This window comes from Ranitomeya imitator, chromosome 6 (assembly GCF_032444005.1).
Source record: "Ranitomeya imitator isolate aRanImi1 chromosome 6, aRanImi1.pri, whole genome shotgun sequence".
NCBI lineage: Eukaryota > Metazoa > Chordata > Amphibia > Anura > Dendrobatidae > Ranitomeya > Ranitomeya imitator.
In genome coordinates, this window is record NC_091287.1 from 161,776,318 (window position 1) to 161,798,236 (window position 21,919).

Below are 21,919 nucleotides of genomic sequence, written 5' to 3' on the forward strand. Positions count from 1 at the left end.
TTAAATAGGCTTTCTATGGCCCACTATTTGTGAGAGAGATGGCACGCTCAGGGCTGGCACAGATGGCACGCTCAGGACTGGCACACAAGCCCAGAGGCCAATATTAATCTCCCTTTTTTTCAGGGAGAATTTATAAAACCAAAAAAAAAAATAAATAGGCTTTCTATGGCCCACTATTTGTGAGAGAGATGGCACGCTCAGGGCTGGCACAGATGGCACGCTCAGGACTGGCACACAAGCCCAGAGGCCAATATTAATCTCCCTTTTTTTCAGGGAGAATTTATAAAACCCCCAAAAAAATAAAATAGGCTTTCTATGGCCCACTATTTGTGAGAGAGATGGCACACTCAGGACTGGCACACAAGCCCAAAGGCCAATATTAATCTCCCACTGTATTTTTATCAGGGAGAATTTATACACCCCACAAAAAAAAATACAGAAAAATGAAAAGGCTTTCTATGGCCCACTATGTGAGAGAGATGGCACACACAGGGATGGCACTCTAGCAGAAATGCCAAATTGCCAATCTTAATCTCCCACCAAAAAAAAACAAAAAAAAAAAACAGGGAATGTCCTACAATTACTATCTCCCTGCCTGCAGTAATCTCAGCCAGGTATGGCAGGCAGCAATAAGGAGTGGACTGATGCACAAATGAAATAAAAAGTGTGGACAAACAAAAAAGATAGCTGTGCAGAAAGGAAGGAACAAGAGGATTTGTGCTTTGAAAAAAGCAGTTGGTTTGCACAGCGGCGTACACACAGCAATGCAGCTATCAGGGAGCCTTCTAGGGCAGCCCAATGAGCTACAGCGCTGAGGGGAAAAAAAAAAAAAAAAAAACTTCCACTGTCCCTGCACACCGAGGGTGGTGTTGGACAGTGCAAATCGCTGCAGCACAAGCGGTTTTGTGGTTAATGGACCCTGCCTAACGCTATCCCTGCTTCTGACAAAGCGGCAGCAACCTCTCCCTAAGCTCAGATCAGCAGCAGTAAGATGGCGGTCGGCGGGAACGCCTCTTTATAGCCCCTGTGATGTCGCAGACAGCAAGCCAATCACTGCAATGCCCTTCTCTAAGATGGTGGGGACCAGGACCTATGTCATCACGCTGCCCACACTCTGCGTTTACCTTCATTGGCTGAGAAATGGCGCTTTTCGCGTCATTGAAACGCGACTTTGGCGCGAAAGTCGCGTACCGCATGGCCGACCCCGCACAGGGGTCGGATCGGGTTTCATGAAACCCCGACTTAGCCAAAAGTCGGCGACTTTTGAAAATGTTCGACCCGTTTCGCTCAACCCTACACAGCACGCCTCAAGTATATGGACACCAGAGTCATTTTTTTTTAAGTTAGATGCATATATTTTAGGCTAAAAATAATTTTTGCATTAGGGTTTCATTAAAAAATGTGAACCTTTTGGCTTCTACGGTCTCTATTTTTCACAGTACATGGACTGCAGAATGAGTTAAATGAGTTAATAGTCAAATCTGTAAATGACTGTATGTGATTTGTGACCCATTGAAAGCTGAATTTTTAAGAAGAATAGATAAGTCTTACAAATTTTGCTTTCAGATGAGCTCACTGATAGATTCACAGTTAACTCATTCTGCAGCATGCTCTGTATTGTGATATATAGAGGATGTAGAAAACTAAAATACATGCATTTAGGGGAAAAATGCTAGAAAAATGTATCCTTTTGCTACAAGACTTAGGTCTTGGAAAAATAAATGTAAAGGAATACTAAACTTCTTCATTGGTGGTTTAGATACTTCTGTAGAGATTCTAGTGGGCTTGCACTTATACACAGCAGCCAACCTAACTAAGCAGAGCTGCAGTAAAAAGCAATGGGGAGAAAGAGAACCAGCGGCTACATAGGAGGTGGATTTTGACCACCTCAAATTCAAATTGCTGCCAAATGAAGCAGATCTAAAATGCAGTAAGACAAATGCAGATCTGGTTCACAATCCCCAAATAATAAAGAATAAAAATGATGGCGTTGCTTTCTATGCATTTCGCAAATAATATAAACAGATATGAAGTTGTGAATTTAATGATTTATACCGACATCTTAGTTTTGCTTTTGTTTTATTTTCCAATTTACGTAATAACGTTTCTAACATTGTGTGTGCAGTGCTCTGAAGTTGCACTAATGCTGGCTTCCATTTCTACCTCCGCTACTGTCTTGCTCCTTTCTCATACATGGTCAGATCCTCTTTCCTTTGTCCCGGAGGATTGCTCATGGAGAGCCAGTAGCTGAATTAACCTATGAATTAAGCCTCGGGATCACGTTATGTATATCTTCTCCACAGTATAGGCGAGGGTCTCTTCTGCCCGATCATGAAAGCCTTACTCCTCCATACATTTGTGTAAGGACCTATCATAAATTGGTCTCCAGAGGCTTTAGCTTTCCCGGTACGTTATTGTATCCTCTTTATTATCTACTGACCCCTTTGATCTCCAACCAAAAACAAATTTTTTAAGACCCACTTTGCGGCTTGTGTAGACCCCTGCTTTGGGTTACGTGCTGCCACCCTTCCTAGCGCAGGAGTGTTTTATTTAGTAATTAACAGTGTATGGAGAAGAGGACCTGTCATGTTGGTTCTTAAGCTGGAGGATGTGATGAAAGATGATATCAGCGATCCCATCCTTTTCACTTGTTTAGGATTGTCAGGATGAGAAATGTCAGCATTATGAAAGCTCAGCTCTGCTCTTGATATGATAAAACCTTTCAAAACCCAGCTCCTACCTATCCTCCTTCTCCCTTCAGCCTCCCTCCCCCCTTTTTATTTTCCTTTCTCTGCACCAGCTTTTTTTTTTATTTATTTTTTTATTTATCTTGTTTTATTAGAAGGCAGAAATATAATTCTTTTCTTTCTTCCTATTATCAGCCACCATTTTTGTTTTATTATATGTTTCACAACCCCTAATGCGCCGCTGAAAATTACCTTGTTAAATGACAGTGTTTCGAAGCCATGAATCCTTTCCACCATCCCCTCCGAGGTTTGAAACAGTCAACAGACTGTAAAGAATAAATAATAAAAAAGTATTGATTATTTTGATGACTGTGAGATTCAATTAAGTATTAATTTTGCCCTCCAGTGGACCTATCAAGGTATTCAAACGGTAGGATTCGACTCAGCTAAATGCATGCTGAGTGCTCCAGCCTTAAATAGGGAGAAAATGTGTTTACCTACAGGATTTCGGGAGGAGTGCACTGATGCACGGACTCCGATATTTAAGTGCTGTGCAAATTAAGCCTCGGTGACAGTGACATTGTTTGCAGCAATATGAGTATTGACTACAGAAGTGCATTTGATGACAGCTTAAACTATTTGTATTGATTAACATTTTCATAGATTATCATGTGTCATATCAAATTCAGTTTTCAGACATGAATACATTAAAGAACCCACAGGCGCACATCGACCAATGTGATGATGGGGTATTAGGAGCATCCTAGCCCACCTCCTAGCACGCTGGTCACCTGTTCTCTACATTAGAGTCACTTAGGCATGAACTTAGCAATAAATAGCTGACAGATAACACCACAGGGTCATTGTACCTTCTTCCCTATTTCATTATTGTCTTGATACCCGCCACAATAATAAAAAAAAAACTATGCAGAGGGAATAGAGAATTGTGGAAGAGTCTATGACCCCACAATGGCCTCTGACTGAGACGAGGAGAACAGACCCAATCGCCAGCAAGTCCATTTTATTCCTACCCTTTTGGGGCCTTAATGCCGCAGCAATAAGAACAATTGTTACTGTTTTGTAAGTATTGATTTTGTTTCTCTGATTAGATAAAATATTCGGATAATATATTGTATTTTTTTAACCTTAAAGTTTTCTTGGAGCTGCGGGAAACTGGATTATGTGCAGACTGGGATCTCCTTTATTGTCCTGAAATAAAAATGACTAGTCTTGCACTTGAACTTTCTAGACTGCTTTGTTTTTTGCTGTATTTTCTGCCTGTTTGTTCACATTCATAGCATGTAGATATAAGTAATAGTAAGCATAACTGAACCCAAGATGTAATGGTAGGATGAAGTGTACCTCTGCTTGCAATGTATGTGTGTCGTGGCAGTGCCAAGACTGTCATTGTGCCGCACAATACCCATCTGACCCTACAGTGGGGAGCTGACCCTTTCAATAGGCTGCTGTCCCTTTCAATAGGCTGCACTGCTTTCAATAGACTGCTGTCCCTTTCAGCACCACTAAACCGAGCAGACAAAACCATAAAGTTTCAAATTATTCACACCCAGCGGCAAAACATTCGGGATCTTCTGGCTAGGAAAACAAAAAAATATTGATTTGATTATTTGGAAACAGTGTCTCATTTTGTATTAACACCAGGTTAATCACTTTGTAATGAGAAGGCGTTTGCATAATTCCGAGGCAGCGTAAAGGGGGCAGAAAGGGGCAGAGAGAGTGACAGGAGGGAGGCAGGTACTTTGTGAATGTGTATAATTACACTCTGGTGCAATATGTGGAGGGATTTCTTCATACAGCCAGGGGTGCCTTGTTGAAGTACCATCAAGTGAGGAGCCAGCCCAGCATATCATGCATTTACGAAGATGATTGTAAGCATGCTTTCAAAGAAGTTCGCTCTCCCGAAAGCATTCTGAATCTTTCACATGATAGTTGGGCTTTAATAGGGTGGGGTGTAATGGAAAACTCATTGGATCTGTAATAGCTCTTCACTTGACTGCAGCCAGCAATAACAACAGGAGCAGCTGGGGAGATAAGAGAGACGGTGTGTGTGTATGTGTGTGTAAGGGAGAGCCGGAGAGGGGGAAGGTGTTGGAGTGAGTGCACTAACACCGGAGCATCCACTTTAGTTCCTTATTTCGCTCACTCTTGATTTCCCCCCCCCATAACTAGGATCCAATGATAGCCGGAAAAGTCAGTAAGCCCTTGCTGCTGCTGCGGAGTGAGATGAATGCAGAGTCGAGAGGTGAAGACAAGGCAGCTACTTCAGACAGTGAGCTGAACGAGCCCCTTCTTGCTCCCGTGGAATCAAATGATGGTGAGGACACTCCCAGCAAGCTCTTCGGTAAGTCCGTCTAGGTATTTAATTTTGCTTGCACCACGCCGTCCAACGCGTCCCCGTCCCCCCTTATTATTACTATTATGGATATTGCCTGTTACATTCATGTCATGTCCTTTTGCATATGTTAAAAGAAAACGTGATCCTAAAGGGTTCGCATTCTGGTGATAAGTCTGGCTCCGATTAACCCATTCTGGGACCGCTTGGCCTTCGGCGCACGAATATAGACCTCATAATGAGAAAAAGGCTCGGTTTTATAAATATTTTGTTTCACTTCACAGATTTTTTATTATTTGTTTCGATTTTATCCTCAAGTTATTCTTTCATCATGACGTTAGAAAATGTCTGTAGTCTGAGTGTTGCTAAAGAGAAGTATGGATTTTGTTTGCAAGTTGGAGGCAAAACTGCCATGGCCTAAATCGTGAAAGCTAATGATAAGACGGGTGAAAGCCCCCCTGATGTAATGATCCCCCTGTAAATAAGCATGTAATGCTGCGTCTGGTAGGGCAGTGTGCTGTGTATTCCACTTTTTCACAGGCATTTGTCATTCAAATGGATAGCATAGTGGAAGTCCACTCCAGCACCTGTGATCTCCAATTACAGAGAGGAGCAAAGGCTAGGGTGAATGATATCGCTCACACAAGACAGATCAGGCTTCAAGGTCTCATTTTCGGGTTGAGATTAGGTAATCAAGAAGAATTTTCTGTTCATTTATTTCAGCTGCAGATTGATTTTTTTTTTCCAAATTAAAGAAAATAGTCTCCATCAGATTTTTTTAAAAACATATTTTAGACCTTTAAAGTATCGACTAAACCAAAATGTAAAAGGTAATTTATATATATATATATATATATATATATATATATATACGCACACATATCTATTAGATAACAATCAAGTTAGGAGTAAGTTAATAATGTCAAGATAAGATTTTTTGTATGTGAACAAAATGACCCAAAATAAAAAAAAAACGTTTCAACGTGGTTGTTAACAAACTTTGTTACAAAATTGTAAAGGGAAAATGTTAATTAAAAGGTCTGCTATATGTCATACAAATGAGTAGAAAACATGTCACGTAGCACTTTACAAAAACATCAAAAAGATGCGTTATCGTTAATAGTTTCATAGGCAGTATAGAAGATATTTTGATTTTTAAAAAAATCATATTTCTCCCAGACTTTGCTTTGATTTCTGTTTGAAAATGAATAATTCTTATATAAACTACTATGGACACCATCTCTACCTGTCCTCTCATCTCTTATCAAAGCACCCCATAGAAAGATACTATAGTTTTAGTGTGTCCTTGGGAAGAACGTGTTTTAGTAGTCTTACTTTTATATGTACTTTTATATGTCTCGCAGGGTTAGTTTCTAATCTCTGTTGTGATGAACTTTTTTTTGTGGGTAAAGTGATGTATGTTATTGTGGTTTTAGGGAGCGAAGGAGTGTAGTGTATCGTGTATATGTGGACTTTGTGGTTCATGACTATATACATTGGAATGTAAGTGGACGATTTAAATTATTTACAGTGGTTTATTTAATTAAATCAGGCAACAAATGAAATCAGTTTTTTATATACCTTTTAATAACTGAATGGACTCAACAACTAATTTACTACATGACAGCAGTAATAAGTATATTGATGTTGTCCAAAACGTGGATTCTCTATACACACATATTGGGTTATTTGCTAAATGACTACTTTCCAAGTACTTTACATATGTGTGTGGATGGATAATAGAGAGATAGATAGATAGATAGATAGATGACAGAGCAAGACAGATATAGATACTATTGGTACTGTAGATGGATATTTAAAACATAGATAATAGATACCTATAGAAATATGTAGATTGATAGTTAGATAGATAGGTACATAGATAGAAGGATAGATGGAGATACATAGGTACGAGATAGATAAATATAGAGAAATTAGATCGATAGATATGGGATGGATAGATAGAAGGATTGATGGTTATAAATAGATAGAGATCAATAGACAGATGACAGATAGATAGATAGATAGATAGATATGAGATAGATAAATATAGCAAAATTAGATAGAGAGACAAATAGATAGGATAGATGAATAGATATTAGATAGATATTAAATTGATAGCTATTATTATTATTATTATTATACATTTTTATAGCGCCATTTATTCCATGGCGCTTTACGTGTGAAAAAGGGGACAAATATAGACAAATACATTAAACATGAGAAAAAAACAAGGCACATAGGTACATAAGGAAGGAGGACTCACAGTCTGCAGTATACAGATATTATATACCGTAGATATTAAGTTGATAGTTGTAGACTTGTGTTATACAGGGAAGTATTACTTCTTAATGCATGAAATAAGCACAAGCCATAACTCCAGGTATAGTGCAGAGTGGTGAGAGATGTGCCCCCATATACTCCAGCACACGTTCATCTCATCCTCTTCTGTTTACCATCAGAAGTCCTGTTAATATAAGGGACAATACCCACGTGTGGATGGCTAGTGGTTAGGAAGCGGCCACGTGCAGGATGACTTCTTTATGGATCGGTTACAGTCATTTTTGCGCACATTTACATCTAATACTAAAAAAAGTTTTACTTTTTTGATTCACAATATTTGAAATGTAAAAACTAAACTATTTCAAATGTTAACTACTTGGTGACATGCCAGTTGCTGGATGAATATTACAAAGGTCTTAACAATATGGTGTCCTGTTATGTGGACATAAGCCGCCATGTTTGCAGACACAAGGATGTGATATGTGCGAGACATGACTAGTACTCTCAGTGATGCTGAATGTGTGCGGCAATATTACTGGAAAGTAGATGCTCAATATAGTCGCCAGGGCAGGTTCTAAAAATCCTTCCTACAGGACAATGCTTTATCTAAGGTGCTGGGGGTTCAAAATGTTGAAAACACATAGATCTCCCATGTAGTTTCCTAAGATGTGAGGTGTTATCACTATCTAGAGGGACACTTGTAAGGCAGAAGCTAGAAAGACTTCAGGGCAAAGTGTGCAGAGTAATAACGTTCTGTGAAAGTTAGGAATTCTTTGTAGGACGCAATTGCTGACAGTTTGCTTAATAGTTTTACAGTCCACAAAAGAACTGTAGTAATATTCTATATTCTATATTCCATGGTGTTTCACTTTAGGGATCTGACCTTATTCTCATGGTGCCCAAACCACAGGTAGCATTACACCTTGACAGAATCCTTCTTGACGGAGAGTTTAGCAGGTGTAAAAACTGGGGCAGGCTCGGGAAGAAGTGTCCAGGTCTGGCGACTAGGGTCCATCAGGTGGCACCCCTTTGATTCCCACTGCCCAGCTCAGCTTGATTGACAGGTTGGATCTATATGCTTGATCCTAAAACTATTCTCAGAAACCCGGCAGCGTATGAGATTAGAACCTAGCTGTCTGTAACAAGGGAACCTGTCGAGAGTTCCTGCTGTCCGTCAATCAGGCATCATGAAGTACCTGACAGGATCCTTTTAATGGGGGGTTCCAGCCACTAGTTGTGATCTCAAACTAAGAGCTCACATGAAGCATGTATACCCTGAGAAACATAGTTCATCTATGCAGCTGTTGTCACAATGAACTTCTGGCTACAAAGATTTACACAATGACTCCAAGTATCCAGAGGGCAGAATTTGGTGGAGCTGTTACATGTAGTAATATGCAGATGGGTGCGCTCTTTTTCTTGTCAGCGAATTCTCTGGTGCTTTGTGAAGACAATAAACACACAGATTTTTTTTCCAGTTTTTTTTATTATATAGATAAAGACTGAATGAAAAGTGTAGGTGGAGAAGAATGTATGCTAATGACAATGACTACTGTGTAATATGTCAGGATGGTAACTCGTGATGTGATGATGGATCTAATGATATATAACATAACCACTGATTTAAAATACGACGTATACCTGTTTTCTAGCTGTCTGGGAAAACACAATGAGCAGGTAGGAGATATCATTGCTGTCTTGCAGCTCTGAGGCCATAAGTTCAGGCCGGGTAATATCTCCGTAGAGTTTTCATGTCCGCACAGTTGTCAGTAGTATGATAGGCGCAGGGAACACAGTGGTGGAGGCCATACGTGATTGTATGTGACCGTGTTATGGCAGCTAGGTATTAATACTAATGCAGAGAGCAGCAGGACTTTACATTTTTGCTCTTGTTGTCTCCTATTAGTTAAATTTCAAAATTAAGCATCTTATTGATCCTTCAAGTGGTGCAAAGGCCATTACTGCTGGTTCATGACTTTTCCAATGCAGAGTGCATGAATATATTGAACATACACGGACACAAATATATATATATATATATATATATATATATATACAAACATGTAGAATATATAAATATACAGTATACAGTATATATATGTATATATATTTGTGTGTGTATATATTTTAGAAGCAAACATATATATACTTACATACATATGTGTTCTGTACACACATATATAATTATATACATATATACACACATCTGTATACTGTACACACATGTATAATTATATACATATATACAGACACATCTGTATTCTGTACACACATATAATTATATACACATACACACACATCTATATTCTGTACACACTCACATAATTATATACATATATATATATATATATACACACACATACTCATGAGTTCAGATGTAATACAAAACCCCACAACAATAAGTTTCCACTAACCCGCCCTTTTTTATGAAGGCTATTTATGTTGTTATCGCGTAAATCTACAGGTATAATGTTTTGATTTGTTAGTTATGACAAAGGTTATTGTATATTTTTATGGGTTTTCACAATTTATGTGCAAAATACAGTTTGAAGCCAGGTAATGTGCAGGTTGTGGTCACAACGGCTATTTTGAGCTGCTAATGGCACATTTGGACATAATAATACATAAACTGCACCCGAAAGTAAAATCTGTGCCCAGCATGGGGCCAGGACATGCCGGAGAAAAGGCAGATTGGAAGAAACCCTTTCTGTAAATGTAGACAAGAGTAAAAGAAATACACATCTGCATGTAATGACGGGGCAGCAGCGGGCCTTGTGTGAGCGTAGTGTAAGTGACAGATACGTGGCGGTATAGTGGCCCTATGGCTGTGGATACAAGTGACGCTGTGGACTATCCATATTCCAATTAGGTGAGGGACGGTATATCTATAATTTTCTTTTGTGTTGTAATCACCTAATTTATATCATGAGACAGACTGAGCCAAGGCTTCCTATTTTCAATATTTTGTGACTGTTACCAAATAATTCTTTGCTATTAATTAGTTTTCTGCCCACCATCGGCATGACTTCCTTGGGAGCTTGTGGCCGGCTTATAAACAGCTAAGCCTACTTTCACACTGGCGTTTTTTGCAATATGTCGCAATGCGTCGTTCAGGGGAAAAAACGCATCCTGCAAAGTTGTTTGCAGGATGCGTTTTTGCCCCATAGATTAACATTAGCGACGCATTGCGACGCATTGACACACATTGCAACCATCGTGCGACGGTTGCGCCGTGTTGTGGCGGACCGCCAGGAGCAAAAAACCTTACATGTAATTTTTTTTGCTGCCGACGGACCGCTTTTTCCGACCGCGCATGCCGGAACTCCACCCTCACCTCCCCGCACCTTACAATGGGGCAGTGGATGCGCAGGAAAAATGCATCCGCTGCCTCCGTTGTGCCTCCTTTTCACTGCTAGCATCGGAACCTTGGCCCGACGCACTGCGACGGGCCGAGTCCGACGCTAGTGTGAAAGTAGCCTAATATAAACAATCAGAGCTGCAATGTAAAGCATAGAGGAAGAATATTCTGAGCTTGTGCTGATGCAGAAGCATAAAATGTATAGCACTTGTATACGGCCCTGTTCACACTGCACTTCTGCACTACAATCAGGAAATTCTGCCTGGATCCCCATAAAATCCTCTGAATCCTGTTTTTAAGGGGATTTTTGTGGAATCCTCGAAACAATGTGAAGGTCGCCTACACTACCCAGATATACCGACGAAGGTATGTGCTTAGAGCCCCAAACTGTGCATTTATATCCATTTATACCTGGTGTCTGTCACCCCAATGTATTGCATCTGAGTGTAGAGTGTAAAAACACTTTACAGGGGGCTGTCACCACCCGATTTTACTATATAAACTGCATACGTTACTGAATAGATTTCTTAGACGTGATGAGGCTGGTGTACTTACTTAAATGAGCAACTAGCTCTAAAATAAACTGTATGATACATTTATATACATTACTATATTTTATATGGAGAAACTTATTTTAAGGGTATCTGGAAAAGTCTTTTATATATTTGTAGAATTCATTACACCTTTGTGATTGTGTTACAGTTAAAGGCAATATTTAATGATATAGATACCCTCAGGGGCATTATGTTTTTACCTAAATGCAGGTATTTTGGGCTAAAAATATTTGTTTTAAATTTTTGCACCATTTGTCTTGTCTGGCCCCTGTGTAAGGGCTCGCTCACATGAGCGAATAACACTCCCGACTCCGAGTGCTATGTGATGTTTTATCAGATAGGGCAGATCTGTAATCTCACACTGATACAGCATAAGAAAATAATGGCAGCATGCTGCGAAATGCTCTGGAATTTGGATCACGTGCACTCATTCAAGTCTATGGGTGCATGTGAAATATCGGACTGCACTCCAATGTTATCTGCGTATACACTGACATCCATGGACTCAGACAATGGAGAAGATGGAGAAAATTAGTTCTCCATCTTCTCACCTGTGCTGCAGCTCTCTCAAGTGAGAATTGGATCACACTAAGATGACACTCGGATCACACTCTGACTTCTGACCGGAGTGTCATCAGGGAAGATACGTCAGTGTGACCCCGGCCGTATACTGTTTTTTGCTGACAGCAGAATGAGTTATCTGAGAATCTGTCAGTAAGCTCAATCTGACATAGAGTTTGTAACTTCCTTATCTTTTTTTGCGCTCATCTCAGCTTACTTATGACTATATGAAAGTTCAGCTGAACGTAGTGGTCAGAAATCAGCTGAGAGGAGTTAAAAAAGACATCAAATTATTACAAACTCCCCGTCAGATGAGCCGACAGACAGATTCCCAGATAACTCATTCTGCAGTCAGCAATGGACAGTACAATACAGATGCTATAGAAGAAAAGTGCTGCAACATTTTGAGTGACACTCAATTGCAAAAATGTATTTAATGATAGAATGCCTGCATTTAAGGAAGTAAAATGTCCCCAAAGGTTTCCACATCCTTCACACTTTGGGGTTTGAACGAGGAAATTGCATTATCATATACAGAAGAGACTCCCCAATGTTTCGTTACGTAGGTGACTGACCCAGAGGCCTCCGATGCATTGATGTAGCTGTCAATCATAGCGCTTCATTAGCTGCTTGGGAGATACATTGTGCACAGTATCTTCTTCAGGAGGGCACTGCTCCTCTGCCTCCGACCGACCTGCTTGTTGGAGAGCGGAGCGCCACTGAAGATTGGCAGCTCAAACTAGCGACATGGTTGAGACACTGCTCCAAACTGTGCGCTTATGGATGCTAAATCTGGGAAAAGTTAGCATCTGCAGCATTGGGGGAGCTGTAGGGCACTGGGACAAGCCGGCCGGGGCAGCACTGGACTGGTCTGCTCTCCATCTATGGTCTCTGTCTGGATCTTTAATGAATATTTTTTCTGATACCAAAGCATTTAAAAGAAACATATACTTGACTTCAGTTCTGTAGCCAGGCTGTGATTCATGCTGCTCGCTGCTTGGGGAGCACGAATCAAGGACAGGTTCTCTTGAAGTGGTGTCACAATTAGTGATGAGCGAGCGTGCTCTGATAAGATGTTATCTGACCACGCTGGGGCGCTAACCAAGTGACTCCGGCGTGCTCGAAATATATGTTCTAGTCCCCGCGGCTGCATGTCTCCCGGCTGTTCGACAGCTGAAACACACGCAGGGATTTTATAACAAACAGGAAATCCCTGCATAGGTTGTGGCTGTCGAACAGCCGGGAGACATGAAGCCGCGGGGACTAGAACATATTTTTCGAGCACTCTGCAGTCACTCGGCTAGCATCCGAGCACGATCGCTCATAACTAATCGCAATCCCTTTAGAAATGTATTTTTATATAAGGTCACATCCACGTCAGGATTTACGGCAATTAAATGAAACGTCGCTGCGACAGTTAATAAATGTGTTTCACGGTGACCAGGAGCACACATGACGGTACACTTGTAGCCTGAAGGACATGGGCATAAATAGCTTTGCATTAAATAAGCATTTAATATGTATGTACTGAGGCGGTGGAGCGTTTGTGTCCTGGCTGTGAATGTTTATGGTATTGCAGTATGTTTCCTCCTATATCAGTTATTTCCTGGAGTTGTAATGTCATACATTTCACAAAGTAATATTTTGGACCTTTGCGTTTTTCTTATTTCATGTTTTATGCTCACATTGGAAACATTAGCTCTGTGCTTAGTGTCCTCCATTTCATTTTTTTCTGCAGTTTGCATAGAAATGATATTGCATGCATCAATTTTATAACCAGTGCATATGATCCTAAACAAATCCTGGCATTCCTGTGGACACCCATGAGCGGGTAGATTGCTAGTCTATTATACACACCATTTACCATTTCATTGCATGTGATCCTGCCTTAAAACCCTGTGCTGTTTACCATTCATGTTTCCATCCAAATATGTAATCTCTCGCTGAGCTACTGGCAGTCTCATTCATTCGGCCTTATTGATTTTCAGCGTCAGCCACAGCACTCTGACTGGAAGAAATCAGCCCTTATAAATGTCATTTTTTCTTCATGTGCCCTAAGTTTCCTTTTTTTCTTTATTCTGTATCTCAGAGATCTGCTTGAAACATGGCTCTTGAGTGGATTCTTGTTATAATAAAATCAAATCATGGAGACACTTCTCTGTAAATGATAGGCCGGGCAGATTTGTGCTTGTTTGCTGCCTCAATCTCTACTGTAGGTCTGTATCAGGTTCAAGTGAGATGGAACAGAGAAAAATTGTCTCATGCCTGTATGTTATTTAGGTTAAGTCTTTAAGGGAAATTGTCAGCTGAGTTATATGCAGTTCATGCCCACATGATTGTCCTATGATTTACCAATGTGATGATGATTATTTTTTTCTTATTGACTCATGTTCATAAAATGTCAATTTTGGCCTTGTCAGGGTTGTATCTTACCCCCTACTGGCACATCGAGATGGGGAAAGCCAAAACCACAATTACACATTTTTACAACATATAGTGCGCGTTGTGCCTATGTTATTACTTTACTCATCCAAGTGAGTATGTACAGAAGAGGCAGACCCATGGCCGTAATAGAAACTAGAAACGACACTATTTCACATTGCTTGGTCTCCTTTGCGGGACTCCTCATCTCAACAGGTATCTCATTCTCTGCTGCCCAGCCCTTGCATGATGTCCTGTCCAATAGAGATGAGCAAACATCGTCAGCTCCCTCCTTATTCGGCAAGCTATAGCCAAAAATGCATCAGGAATGCGTATACCTGGAGCGCTCCCGATAATCAACTGTTCGGCGTTGCAGCTGCATGTGTAGCGGCTTTGTGACAATCACAACAGACAGCTTCTCCGTGCATTTGCTGTGACTGTCACACAGCCACAACATATGCAGCTGCACCGACAAAGAGCTGATTATCGGGAGCGCTCCAGGTATCCGGGCTCCCGATGCAGCTTCTTCAGTAAGCACTATAGCTTGCCGCATAATGAGGAGGGAGCTGACAATGTTTGCTCATCTCTACTCCCCAATATCCACCCATTTCTTGAGTTCAACGGGAATAAAATCCCCAATAAGTTCTGTTGTTGCCGATTTTACTACAGATTACCTGTGGATGTGCCAAAAATCTGCATGTACAAGCGGAATGGTAAAATAAGAAGAGCAGTGTGCTGTACTCACCTTGACAAAATTCCGGCATTCCCATAGCATCACTTTTCCAGTTCTCTGTACTTTTTTCTTCAGAGATGATATGTTGTGCAGACATGTGACCACTGCCTCAGATCACAGGCTGTAGCTGTCACTTAGTGACAACACATCATTGTAGGGTGCTAGAATACGGAGACTGGCAAAGAACATGGAGCGGCAGGGCATTGGCAAAATAAGAATATAATTTTTTATTTTAAACCAAACTAGATCAGAAGTTTTGCTCATGGAATGTTAGGTGTCGAATTCCTGCCTCTGCACAGGGGGAATCTCAAACCATCTCCGCTACGGTCTCCCGTTCTTCTCCAGCCGCAGAGGAGTTTGCTCAGCAGAGACGTTGGTCCCAGCGTCTAGCTCAGGCTGATACTGGACGACTGTTTACTGCTGCTCTTCCAGGCTCTGTCCTTGTAGCCAGCAATGTTCAGCAGCGAGCAGGTCTTTATGGGGCTAAGTCCTGCTTTTCACATACGGAGCTTGCCCAGGGTAAGATCTCTCATTGAAGATCAAGGGTCACATGCTTAGATACTGCAGCAAATCCCATTGGTCCTCTAGGAATGTCCTGAAGGTGCTCAACTTCTGTGGCAGCCTCCCATTGGTCCTTCTGGGAAGGTCCTGTACTTGCTGCAGCTATAAAAGGTTTGAATGACCGCACGTCCATGCGCTAGTGTACATTTGAAAATGTGTGTGTGTTGATGAGTGCAAGTCATTCTTTAAACATCCCCTCCCTTGTTTATGACTGCTCGCATAAGGTGGATGTCTGCTATCTAGTGCCCGGCTGAGCTATCAGCATAATAACACACGAAACAGCGTCTAAATTGCTGTGACCTCCAGTGCGGCGCCGTGCGCTATAAGAGCGCTTTCCTTACCCAAGTCTAGGTGGTTAGTGGCGTCCGCCAGAATGGCACAGTACACACTCTTGTGAATTTAAGTTACTTTCTCAGTTATTCTGTTACCCCAATTGTGGTGTCGAGTGCAAGAGGTCTACACGAACTCTAATCCTGTGCCCTAGGATAGAGTTCTGTGATTCCTTGCTTACGCTCTTTGTGCGGTACCATGGCCCTGTGACGCAACAGGGTTCACTTCCTTCACACAGGGTGAAGTTAACCCGTGTGTGTATCCTCATTGTACCGCCATATAGTCCGTCATTACTCAGCAGCAGGTTCCATCTCTGCACGGTGGACCCTGGGCTGCGAATGCACCTTATACCATCTCTCTAATTATTTGGTGCGTTCCGCTAGCCCTAACATGGAAATCCTCAACAATGTCCATATGATTTGGTGTGGATTATCCAGTGAAAATTTTCTACAGCAAATACATTATGTCTGAACCTACCATTAGGACACAACTGAGCCAAAAGCTTTATATGATTATGTTAGTCTGAATTTTGCTAATAGATTTAAAGGGCAAAGGCAAGGAATCCCCACACCACACGAGCATATTATAGATCACTCCCTCACGTTAAGGGATTGATTCTGCAATTATTTTATATATTTTTAAGTTTCAAGTTACAATTGTCTGGATGGTGTCATTACTAGACAATGGGATATTGTAAAATTAAAGCTGCAGAGAAGAACACCTATTCCTCCTGTTTATTACCTGACACCAGGCTTGGACTGGTCCACAGGAACAGGAGAATCCTCCGCTTGGCTCATTTGCAAGAGTGGACCACCACCCTCTTATCTGAGCAATAATTGGCTCTAAATACTTGAATAATTATGTACTTACAAAGGCTGCATATTATTCATTTATGAATCTACCCAGTTCATTGTTCTATGCATTTGTGATTGAGGATAATGTCACATTTGCATTTAGTTAAAAAGTGGGGTCCTGCAGTTAGTTACTGGTTGGCCCTTGGCTCCCTGTCCAACACTGCCTGACACCATTTCACCCTTATGAATAATTGCTTGAAACATCTTTAGGAGCTCTATGAGGAGGAGAGAATGATCACAGTTTTTTTCATAATTAAGGAGTACAGAGAGAAAAGCGGACCCATCAACTTTTAGGGTGTTTTCACATTGCATTTAGTTACACGTTTGTGGGCTCCATATAGGCTTGTGTCGAAACCTCCCCCCGCAAACCGAAATTCGGATGTGTGCACTGATGGGACCATAGACTATAATGGAACCAGCAAAGTGAACGTGTGCTCTACCATGAATCATTTTTGACCGTGTAAACCTGCTGGAGGGAAAACCATGATCCAGTCTACTACGTCTGGGTTTCTGACTCCAGCAGGCGTTTACTCCCCAAAATTATGCACGTCAGAGCGTATGTTCGCTCTGTTGACACCATTAATATTGATGGCTCATCAGTACATCCTTTTGAATTCCTTTTTGCGAGGGGTTTGGACATAAGCCCTGACAGGGCCATTGAATTGGTGCTAATATGCAATGTGATAGCACACTTAGTTCAGGGAAGAGTGTTGTGGGTTCTGTTTTTGGGCTCCCTCTGGTGGTTACTGATGGTACTGGATGATTTGTGTTCTGCTGTCTCTGGTGTCCACCTGTTCTATTAGGATTTGGGAGTTTCCTATTTAACCGGGCTTTCTTGTCATTTCCCCGCCGGCTATCAAGGTTATCAGAGTGTTTTGTTACCTCAGCTTCTGGCTTCAGTAATCTTCAGGACAAGCTAAGTTTTTGTTTTTCTTGTTCCACGTTTTGCTTTATTTTTGTCTTGTCCAGCTTGCATGTAATTGTTTCTTTGCTGCTGGTTGCTCTAGCGGGCTGTAATTGCTCCTCATGTTCCATGAGTTGGAACATGAGTTCAAGTAATTACAGGATGGTTTTTTGAAGGGTTTTTTGCTGACCGCGCAGTTTACTTTTGTATCCTCTGCTATCTAGTTTTAGCGGGCCTCATTTTGCTGAATCTGTTTTCATACTGTGTATGTGCCTTCCTCTCATTTCACCGTCATTATATGTGGGGGGCTGCTATTTCTGTGGGGTATTTCTCTGGAGGCAAGAGAGGTCTGTGTTTCTTCTAATAGGGGAAGTTAGATCTTCGGCTGGTGCGAGACGTCTAGGATCAACGTAGGCACGTTCCCCGGCTATTGTTATTTGTGTGTTCAGGTTTAGGGTCGCGGTCAGCTCAGGTTCCATCACCCTAGAGCTCGTTGGTGCTTGTCCTTTTGTGATTCCCTGCCATTGGAATCATGACAGTATAGCCGGCCAGAAATGTTTGGGCTGAAGTAGGAGGAAAAGTAGTCTGAGGAAGTTTTTTTTTTTTTTTTTTTCCTCTGAGGTTGCTGCCTAGCCCTAATTGCAGCCTGGCTGATTTTTTTTTTCCTCCTCTTAATCCTTGAATGGCTCTGACCTTAGCTGTTTATCATGGATGTCCAGAGTTTAGCTTCCAGCTTGAATAATCTTGCTGCTAAGGTTCAAAATATACAAGATTTTGTTGTACATGCTCCTATGTCTGAACCTAGAATTCCTATTCCAGAGTTCTTTGCTGGAGATAGATCTAGTTTTCTGAATTTTAGGAACAATTGCAAGCTGTTCCTTTCTTTGAAATCTTGCTCTTCTGGAGACCCTGCTCAGCAGGTTAAGATTATTATATCTTTCCTGCAGGGTGACCCTCAAAATTGGGCATTTGCATTGGCACCAGGGGATCCTGCGTTGCTTAATGTGGATGCGTTTTTTCTGGTATTGGGTTTGCTCTATGAGGAACCTAACCAAGAGATTCAGGCTGAAAAAGCTTTATTAGCTCTCTCTCAGGGGCAAGATGAAGCAGAAATATATTGTCAAAAATTTCGGAAATGGTCAGTGCTTACTCAGTGGAATGAGTGCGCCCTGGCTGCAAAGTTCAGAGATGGCCTTTCTGAGGCCATTAAAGATGTTATGGTGGGGTTCCCTGCGCCTACGGGTCTGAATGAGTCTATGACTATGGCTATTCAGATTGATCGGCGTTTACGGGAGCGCAAACCTGTGCACCATTTGGCGGTGTCTTCTGAACAGGCACTTGAGACAACGCAATGTGATAGAGTTCAGTCTAGAAGTGAACGGCAAAACTATAGGCGGAAAAATGGGTTGTGCTTTTATTGTGGTGATTCAGCTCATGTTATATCAGCATGCTCTAAACGCACAAAAAAGGTTGATAAGTCTGTTGCCATTAGTACGTTACAGTCTAAGTTCATTCTGTCTGTGACTCTGATTTGCTCATTATCATCCATTTCCGTCGATGCCTATGTAGATTCAGGCGCTGCCCTGAGTCTTATGGATTGGTAATTTGCCAAGCGATGTGGGTTTAGTCTTGAGCCTCTGGAAGTCCCTATTCCTTTGAAGGGAATTGACTCTACACCTTTAGCTATGAATAAACCTCAGTACTGGACACAAGTGACCATGCGTATGACTCCCGTTCATCAGGAGGTGATTCGCTTCCTGGTATTGTATAATTTACATGATGTTCTAGTACTTGGTCTGCCATGGTTACAAACTCATAATCCAGTCCTTGACTGGAAAACAATGTCTGTGTTAAGCTGGGGATGTCAGGGGGTTCATGATGATGCACCTCCGATTTCTATCGCTTCATCTACTCCTTCTGAGGTTCCTGTATTTTTATCGGATTATCGGGATGTTTTTGAGGAGCCTAAACTCAGTTCGCTTCCTCCTCACAGGGATTGCGATTGTGCTATAGATTTAATTCCTGGTAGTAAATTTCCTAAAGGTCGTTTCTTCAATCTGTCAGTGCCAGAGCATACTGCTATGCGGGATTATGTTAAGGAGTCCTTGGAAAAGGGACATATCCGTCCATCTTCGTCCCCTTTGGGAGCAGGTTTTTTTTTCGTGGCCAAGAAAGATGGGTCCTTGAGGCCTTGTATAGATTATCGTCTTTTGAATAAGATTACCGTAAAATATCAGTATCCTTTGCCTTTGTTGACTGATTTGTTTGCTCGCATTAAGGGGGCTAAATGGTTCACTAAGATTGATCTCCGGGGTGCGTATAATCTTATACGAATAAAGCAAGGTGATGAGTGGAAAACCGCATTTAATACGCCTGAGGGCCATTTTGAGTATTTGGTAATGCCTTTCGGACTTTCTAATGCTCCTTCAGTCTTCCAGTCCTTTATGCACGATATTTTCCGTGAATATCTGGATAAATTTATGATTGTGTATTTGGATGATATTTTGGTTTTTTCTGATGACTGGGAGTCTCATGTTCAGCAGGTCAGGAAGGTGTTTCAGGTCCTGCGGGCTAATTCCTTGTTTGTAAAGGGCTCAAAGTGTCTCTTTGGAGTCCAGAAGATTTCTTTCTTGGGGTATATTTTTTCCCCTTCTACTATTGAGATGGATCCCGTCAAGGTTCGGGCTATTTGTGACTGGACGCAGCCTGCATCTCTTAAGAGTTTGCAGAAGTTCTTGGGCTTTGCTAATTTCTATCGTCGTTTTATAACTAATTTTTCTAGTGTTGTTAAGCCTTTGACGGATTTGACTAAGAAGGGTGCTGATGTTGCTGATTGGTCTCCTGTGGCTGTGGAGGCCTTTCAGGAACTTAAACGCCGGTTTTCTTCTGCTCATGTGTTGCGTCAGCCTGATGTTTCGCTTCCTTTCCAGGTTGAGGTTGATGCTTCCGAGATTGGAGCGGGGGCGGTTTTGTCACAGAGAAGCTCCGATTGCTCGGTGATGAAGCCATGTGCGTTCTTTTCTAGAAAATTTTCGCCCGCTGAGCGGAATTATGATGTGGGTAATCGGGAACTTTTGGCCATGAAGTGGGCATTTGAGGAGTGGCGTCATTGGCTGGAGGGTGCTAGACATCGTGTGGTGGTCTTGACTGATCACAAAAATCTGATTTACCTTGAGTCTGCCAGGCGTCTGAATCCTAGACAGGCTCGTTGGTCACTGTTTTTCTCTCGTTTCAATTTTGTGGTTTCATACCTGCCAGGTTCAAAGAATGTGAAGGCGGATGCTCTTTCTAGGAGTTTTGTGCCTGACTCCCCTGGAAATTCTGAGCCCACTGGTATCCTTAGGGATGGGGTGATTTTGTCGGCCGTCTTCCCAGACTTGCGACGTGCTTTGCAGGAGTTTCAGGCGGGTAAACCTGATCGTTGTCCGCCTGAGAGACTGTTTGTTCCGGATAGTTGGACCAGTAGAGTCATCTCCGAGGTCCATTCTTCTGCGTTGGCAGGTCATCCTGGAATATTTGGTACTAGAGACTTGGTGGCCAGGTCTTTTTGGTGGCCTTCCTTGTCGAGGGATGTGCGTTCTTTTGTGCAGTCTTGTGAGGTTTGTGCTCGGGCAAAGCCTTGCTGTTCTCGAGCCAGTGGATTGTTGTCACCTTTGCCTATCCCGAAGAGGCCTTGGACGCACATTTCCATGGACTTTATTTCGGATCTCCCTGTCTCTCAAAAAATGTCCGTCATCTGGGTTGTGTGTGACCGCTTTTCTAAAATGGTTCATCTTGTACCATTGCCTAAGTTGCCTTCCTCCTCTGAGTTGGTCCCTCTGTTTTTCCAGAACGTGGTTCGTTTGCATGGGATTCCGGAGAACATCGTTTCTGACAGGGGATCCCAGTTTGTGTCTAGATTTTGGCGGACGTTCTGTGCTAAGATGGGCATTGATTTGTCCTTTTCGTCTGCATTCCACCCTCAGACGAATGGCCAGACGGAGCGAACTAATCAGACCTTGGAAACTTATTTGAGGTGTTTTGTTTCTGCTGATCAGGATGACTGGGTTACCTTTTTGCCGCTGGCCGAGTTTGCCCTTAATAATCGGGCTAGTTCTGCTACCTTGGTTTCTCCTTTCTTTTGTAATTCGGGGTTTCATCCTCGTTTTTCCTCTGGTCAGGTGGAGCCTTCTGATTGTCCTGGAGTGGACATGGTAGTGGATAGGTTGCATCAGATTTGGAGTCATGTGGTGGACAATTTGAAGTTGTCCCAGGAGAAGGCTCAGCAGTTTGCTAATCGCCGTCGCCGCGTGGGTCCTCGACTTCGTGTTGGGGACTTGG

At 42.0% G+C, this 21,919-nt stretch overlaps 1 protein-coding gene across 2 annotated transcripts in view; it reads left to right on the plus strand.

Annotated features, from left to right (window-relative positions):
• Positions 1-4,883: 4,883 nt before the first annotated feature.
• Positions 4,884-21,919, plus strand: part of POU6F2 (POU class 6 homeobox 2) — an 802,902-nt gene continuing 785,866 nt past the window's right edge. For both annotated transcript variants that reach the window (XM_069730264.1, XM_069730263.1), the window contains exon 1: positions 4,884-5,049. In XM_069730264.1, coding sequence (XP_069586365.1) covers positions 4,884-5,049 — 166 coding nt within the window. The remainder of the gene's footprint in view (positions 5,050-21,919) is intronic.